The 7,063-nt window shown below is 43.7% G+C and overlaps 3 protein-coding genes across 3 annotated transcripts; all 3 read right to left on the bottom strand.

Annotated features, from left to right (window-relative positions):
* Positions 1-140: 140 nt before the first annotated feature.
* LOC137901420 (claudin-8-like) lies at positions 141-1,285 on the bottom strand. Its single transcript, XM_068745449.1, has one exon. It carries the CDS (start codon positions 1,283-1,285, stop codon positions 200-202), a length of 1,086 nt encoding a protein of 361 aa, XP_068601550.1. The 3' UTR covers positions 141-199.
* Positions 1,286-2,470: 1,185 nt separating this feature from the next.
* Positions 2,471-3,999, bottom strand: cldn8.1 (claudin 8.1). Its single transcript, XM_068745412.1, has one exon. It carries the CDS (start codon positions 3,908-3,910, stop codon positions 3,122-3,124), a length of 789 nt encoding a protein of 262 aa, XP_068601513.1. The 5' UTR covers positions 3,911-3,999; the 3' UTR covers positions 2,471-3,121.
* Positions 4,000-5,312: 1,313 nt separating this feature from the next.
* cldn8.2 (claudin 8.2) lies at positions 5,313-6,864 on the bottom strand. The gene has a single exon (XM_068745348.1). It carries the CDS (start codon positions 6,820-6,822, stop codon positions 5,956-5,958), a length of 867 nt encoding a protein of 288 aa, XP_068601449.1. The 5' UTR covers positions 6,823-6,864; the 3' UTR covers positions 5,313-5,955.
* Between the last annotated feature and the right edge of the window lie 199 nt (positions 6,865-7,063).

Genomic DNA, 7,063 nt, shown 5'->3' with positions numbered 1-7,063 from the left:
ACCGATAAACAACACAAATTAAATGTAAAAAAAACATACAAATACAAATTTAAATGAAATTTATTGTCAGCATAACATATTTCTGATTCAAATAGCATATATAAAATACATTAGTATTAACACATCTCATTCAGGCACTTTAAACAAACTTGAGACCACAGACTATGAAGGAATAGCGCGTACGTCTACAGGCACTCACTCATATATAGATGCCAGGGCGGCTCCCGCTGCCAGAGTGTGGTTGAATTGCTGATTTTGTATATCCTATGAAAACAGGAGTGTGTGGAACCGGATGAAAACTGGACTGGTAGGATGCCGAGGGGTTGCTCGCGTTGGTCAGTGAATACGGCACAGAGTTGTGGCTGAGGTACACGGAGTGGCCTGGCGTGTCCAGGTTTCCTGTTTGGTTGGAACTTCGCATTGAGGAATGGTGAGCCATGCTACTGTGATACAACAGTGACACGTTTTCAGGGACTCCCGGGTTGTAGACAAAATGAGGACTGTTTAGTGCTCCATTATCTGCCACTATTCGAGGGATGGCTTGCAGCTGCATCGCAAGTTGAGGTTCGGTAGGGCCATTCTGCAGTGAAGGCTGGTATGCAGAGGACCGGAGGCTGGATAAGGTCGAGAGAGGATGATATCCCATCAGAGCTGGCTTACTGGCCACAGGTCTGTAACTGAGCAAGTGTGGATGGTACACATCGAAAGAGCCTTCCTTTGAGGGCAGACGACGGCAGACAAACAACATGGCTGAGGCGAAGAGGAAGGCGCCGGTAACCCAGCCGATGTAAAGCGCTTCCCCCAGCTCTCTCCTCTCGGCATCGATGAGCAAAGGATTGTAAAAATCCCTGATGATGACGTGTCCTGTCCACGACACTGGGATAAAGACACAGACAGAAGCCATGAATTGCATAACACCTGCAACCATCAGGAAAAGGGTCTTAGCCCAATCATTGCCCCGAAAACAGGAAATGCACTGCATTCCCGCCAGAGCCACAAGGAGCCCCAACCCCGACAAGGCCAGGGAGCAACACATCAGGCCCCTGGCAGCCTGGAGGTCCGGGGGCAGGAACAGCAGGGAGTCGTACACCTTACACTGCATCCTGATGTCGGCCTGTCGGAAGCAGTTCATCCACAAGCCTTCCCAGCGAGTTTCCATCACGATAATGTTTGCCCCAATGAAAGCTGTCACCCTCCACATGGGCATTCCCGTCGTAGCCGCCGCTCCAACCAGGCCAACCAGGCCAACACACATTGCAGCTATCTCTGAAGCAACGTGAACCATTTTCCAAGCGTCCCGTTGTGTCCAAAAATCAAGTTGGCCTCTCGGTATAAAATATGATTCTTTAGAATAAATTCTCACAATTGAAAATGGAGACGTGTCCAAGGCAGCAAGAATCTTGTCGTCTGCTGCAGGTTTTATGATGTAAGCGTCGGTTTGTTATGGGAAAGATGCTTTGCTGCCACCTGGTTGGCTCGCAGCAATGGGGGGTGAGAGGGCCTCAGTTTATTTTGTGTTTATGGTTCCTCTAGTCATAGTGGTATGTTGTCCTGTGTGCGACCAATCAGCTGCTCCACCAGGAAGCACGGACAGATTTGAGACATGCGCGAAAAAAACAGAAATGGTTCTCAACCTGAACATTTGTCATTAATCATGTTGTGATTGTTCTCACACTCTGAGAGCACAGACCTCCCCCCAAAATCATCTACATTGTGCTGACCCAGACTGACTTGGAGACCCCCCCCCGAGAGCTTTCAATGATGTCATGCAGGCCCGGTGATTTCATGATAAAATGTGAAAGACATATTTTAATGCACTCCAAAAAGGTTAGCTGTATGCAGCTGGGCTGTGTGTGTGTGTGCTAATTAGGGTGATGTGTATTTCATATCTCCATGTATCATCTGCTGTTAATCACAAAGTTAACCTTCAATCCTTTGCCCACCTGTATTAGAAGGGCGTGTGTATCAAGTGTGGCGCATCGGGCTCCTGCAGTACTTCCGTTGTCCAGAGGGGGGCATAATTAAACAGTGACGTGATGGGAGCAGAATCAGTTCAGTTGTTTCTTCATTTGGGTTTCACCTTTAACAGCTTTTGCCATTTAACCTTAAAATATTTTCAGAATGAAAGGCAAATTTTATTTTACTCTGACAGACTCTGTTTTTAAAATATGATTGTATTCTGCTTATCGGTACTTGTGTTTCCTAGAGCTCTCTCTATTCAAATGATTTGTAAATTCTGATCACAGGGTCATGTGATCATGTTTTTACATTATCTCTGGCTTCTTCACAAACCCATCAGTTTCCACACCTTTAACAAACAGTCTTAAACCTGAATCTCATGCTTACACAGCTGTTTGTTTAGTTCCAGTTTCTATGAGCTCCAGGGCACCAAATAAACGCAGTTATTTTCTCTTTAAATAGACACACACAGAATGTTCTGAGCTTCAGACACACTTGTTTTTAATGGCATTCTCAAAAAAAAGTATAATATCTCATTTTGTAAGGAGAAGAGGTTCTCCCTGAAATGTCCCTGTCTCTCTTTTGCCTTTGTGGATCCTGCAACCAATACTGTTAAAACAAATTAAAGCTGTTCAAAAATTAAAAAAAGAGTAATTAAAACGATGAAAGGAGCGTGTGCAGCACAGTAACTGATATTTAAATATACATCTCACACACAACTTGAAATAATTAAGAAGAAAATGAGTAGAAATATATTTTCATTATGACAGAGCTCAGTCATGTGGAGCAAGGACAATGAATACAAATAAACAAATGCCACATTCACCAAAAAAAAAAAAATAATATACGAAAGATAAGACTGTTAAATGAAATTATACAAGACACTTGAAAGATATGACGATTAGACATTTCCTTACACAGGCAAGGTTATGGTTATATGTGTTTAAATAATATATATATAACAACAGCAAATTAAATGGTAAATCCATTAGAATTTGATCTATTTATATTGAAAGTAAATAAAATTCTTGAAATGTGTACTTTTTTTATTCGGCTGAAAATCAGTTTCGTTAATTAGAACGTAAATCCCAAGCAAACGGCGTATTAACAGGGCATTCCTTTTCATTTGAAGGATCGTCGTTACCTTGGTCAGGTTGAGGGTTTAGAGAAAAGCCATCGCGCTGCGTACAGAGGGCTGTCTGGAGTAATAGCTGTTGTTGACCGAGGGGTATCTTGACAGCACTGGCTGTGGTACAGGATATGTTTGGGGGACATACACCAGAGGCTGAGGCTGTAACGGCTGTGGAGGCTGTAGAGACTGTGGAGGATAGGACATGTAGTCGGAGTTCCTCGAGTACAAATACCGTTCATACACTTTGTCTTCAGACTGCAGATTGCAACAAATAAACAAGCATCCCCCGACAAACAAGAAAGCCGATGAGACCCAGCCGATGTACAGAGCCTCCCCCAGCTCCCGACGCTGGGCATCGATGAGCAGGGGGTTGTAGAAGTCCCTTATGATGACGTGACCTGTCCAAGACACGGGGACAAGGATGCAGATGCAGGCCATTATGATCATGCTTCCTGCAATGATGAGGACCAGTCGCTTAGCCCGGTTGTTGTTTTGGATACACGACGTGCACTGCAGCCCCACCAAACTGATCAGCAGACCGAGCCCGCCCAGGGCCAGAGCGCAGCACATGAGCCCCCGTGCCGCCTGTAGGTCGGGTGACAGGGCGAGGAGAGAGTCATACACCTTGCACTGCATCCTGATGTCAGCCTGCCGGAAGCAGTTCATCCACAGGCCCTCGTACCGGGTCTCAAATACAATGATGTTCTCCCCGATGAAGGCTGTGACTCTCCACATTGGCATACCGGTACTTGCTGCTGTCCCAATCAGTCCAATTAATGTCACAATGAGTCCCACCATTTCCAGCGCTGCGTTGGCCATTCTGTCCTCCACTTATTCCGTCCAGCTCATACGTACAGTGTTGTGCAGATGCGGTGTGGCAAAAGCAGGAAGCCGTGGATTCCCTTTGTTGGTTCCCAATGGAAGAGGTGGAGCAGGTTGATGTTCACCTACAATGCCTGCTCACTGTTGACAGGACACCAAGGAGGGGTGGGAATTGTGGCCTGTTGCTAGGAGACAGAGTCCCCGAGGCCTTTCTTTGCACGCTGGCTGCCACTTTGTTTATTCAGAAGTCTCAATTTACATTTTCTCATCACGCAGGACAAGAAAGAGTTTTCCTTCCTTCTGTTTAAAAAAAAAGTCTGACAAATTACAAGAGGTCACTTTAAAAGTTTAGAAGCCTTGACCATATTCAAATTACAAATGGTTAATGAGTTTCTAGATATGACTTCACATTTCAAAGACATGAATCACATCTGGGGCTCAGCCTAGTATTTAGCCAAGTTTAAATTCGGCTTGTTACAGGGAGTTAATAACAGAACATTACATTGAGCACTGGCTAAGGGAGAATTAGCAAATGTGTGTGTGTGTGTCTCCATAGTAATTGTCTGTTGCAGCCCTGGCTTTGTTGAGATGAAATCCCCTGACAGCATTGTGTTGCTGGCGGGCCTGTGTGATCAGGTTTTACCTGTTTTAGCATATTATCGCTGCTAACAATGGCTGCTGCGTAACTCGACAACACAGCTCTACATTTACACAACAGTTGGTGAAATGTTGTGTTGAAGCTCGATGGAGTGATTATTGAAAAAGTGAATGAAATGACATTTTTAGGAGTGATCTTACATCAGTCATGTTGGGGGCATGGAAGTATAGCAATAATACATAGAGCAAAACAAGATTTAAATAAAACAAATCTTTATGCACATGCTCCTGTTCACTATTCCTGTCATATTTAACTTGTGTGGGGAAATAATACACAACTGTTCAGCCACTTTAAGGGTTAACCATGGCCCAGGTTACAGGGATCATTGAGTCCATTGTTTTTAGAGTCAAAGTTTTTAGAATTTAAGGATCAAGGGGAGTTGCAGATCATACAGATTCCATTTATAATTTACCTCGAAATGTAAAAAAATCTATTTACTCAGAATGAGGATATCACTTTACAGGAAAAACTTTACTCCAAAGTACAAAATGTTCAAAGTAAAATAAAAAGTTTTTGTGTCTCTGTACAGAGTGTGAAACTATGGAAGAGCTTGAATGAGCAGCTTAAGAAATGTCCAAATATGAAACCATTTAGGAAAGGACTTAAAGATTTTGATTATTAAATGAAGAAAAATGACATTTTCAAAGATTTATGATGGTCAATGTATGAAGTTATAAGTGCATGTGTATTACATAAAATGAAGTAAGATATTAGATAAAACCATAGGAAGTAGTTCATGTACAAATAGTTTCAACAAGAACTTTCGAATCTTCAGGAAACCTTTGGCAGGAAGCAGTAATAACTCAGCTTCATGATCATGGCGGTGACAATACAAAAATATCCCAATTCTCTGAACAATCTTATCCCTTTATTTCAAACCACAATTGACCTTACACCCAGGCCAACAGCATGAAAATATATACACATTTACAACAAGAACTTAACATTCAATACAAAATATTTGGCGGTATATTACCCAGAAACGGCTTAGTGAATGATTTGTTCTCAAAGGGCTTGTCAGCAGAGACTGTAAAGACAAACGGAGCAGCACTCCTAATCTCATTGTATATCCACAATGCAATGACAATAAATGCTTTCTATTTCTATTCTACACTGTTATCAATCTTTAACTCATGTATTTTTACACATTTAAATTACTCGAGGGATGACTGACATAATTTTGTCTGAATTAAGCATAGAGAACAAACAAACAAAAACAACAAAAAACTGACGGTCACAATCATCATAGCCAAAACACAATCAGTTCCGTAATGAATCTTAATTTCTGCAGAATTCCTAACCTTTATGCGAATGCTATGAAATATTCAGCCATTTCCAGGGAGTCAAAATATTTCTCCAAAATTTCTCTCTTTAATTTCTCCCACTAGTACTGACTTGGGGTGTAAGCTACCGATGGGGGTACAGAGTAGGGCGGCTGGTAGGAATATGCCGGCTGGTACGTGTAAGGTTGGTATGCAGGTTGGTAGATGTTCCCCCCTTGGTTGTATATAATCTGCTCCCCTGGATCCTGGGTGTGGGGAGCGTGACGGCAGAGCAGGATCACTCCGGCAGAAAAAAGCAAAGCTGAGGTCACCCAACCGATGTAAAGAGCCTCCCCAAGTTCCCTCCGCTGGGCATCGATCAGCAGGGGGTTGTAGAAATCTCTGATGATAACATGGCCAGTCCAAGACACTGGGATTAGGATTGTAACGCAGCCCATAAGAAACAGACAACCTCCAGCCACGAGGACGATATGCTTGGTGCGAGCCCGATTGTCCACCACCCTGGTACACTTCATCCCAACTGCTGAAACAATGAGAGCGAAGGCGGTCAGGGCCACAGAGCTGCACATCAGACCCCGGGCAGCCTGAAGGTCCGGGGGCAGGAACAGCAAGGAGTCGTACACTTTACACTGCATCCGGATGTTGGCTTGTCTGTAGCAGTTCATCCACAATCCTTCCCAACGAGTTTCCATGACAATGATGTTCTCCTCGATGAAGGCCGTGACCCTCCACATCGGCAGGCCCGTCACAGCCGCCACTCCAATCAGCCCGATAAAGCCAATGACGAGGGCGACGACTTCACAACAGATGGCATTCCGGCGCTTCGTTTTCTCAAGTATCCTTTTCTCCTCATTGATAGAGTCTTGATAATCTGAGTAGGCCTTGGCTTGCTTCTCATCGTAGTATGATCCCAAATACGATTGAGGAGGTTTGCTGTAGCCGCTGTAAGCGGTGGCGTAAGAGGCCATTGCAGCTGTAACACAATGAGGCGACGATAGACCTCTGGCTGCTCTCTCACAGTGTTAGAAATAAATCTGAGTGGAAAAGCAAGTCAAGGAACTTATACACCCACAACAAAAATGCCAACGATGCAATGCGAGTTTACTGGTTGAGCAACTTATCTGCTACATAAATGGTGAAATGCCAAAGAGAACTTCCTGTTTTGAATAACAACACAATGGCCCCTTCCAACAATCAACTCTGATTAGG

Source organism: Brachionichthys hirsutus, chromosome 11, assembly GCF_040956055.1.
Source record: "Brachionichthys hirsutus isolate HB-005 chromosome 11, CSIRO-AGI_Bhir_v1, whole genome shotgun sequence".
NCBI lineage: Eukaryota > Metazoa > Chordata > Actinopteri > Lophiiformes > Brachionichthyidae > Brachionichthys > Brachionichthys hirsutus.
The sequence above is the reverse complement of the archived record's forward strand: the minus strand, read 5'-3'. Positions and strand labels throughout refer to the sequence as shown.

Excerpts from the sequence above, each read along its gene's own strand:
- cldn8.2 (XM_068745348.1), bottom strand. The coding sequence starts at position 6,822 with ATGGCCTCTTACGCCACCGCTTACAGCGGCTACAGCAAACCTCCTCAA.
- cldn8.1 (XM_068745412.1), bottom strand. The coding sequence starts at position 3,910 with ATGGCCAACGCAGCGCTGGAAATGGTGGGACTCATTGTGACATTAATT.
- LOC137901420 (XM_068745449.1), bottom strand. The coding sequence starts at position 1,285 with ATGGTTCACGTTGCTTCAGAGATAGCTGCAATGTGTGTTGGCCTGGTT.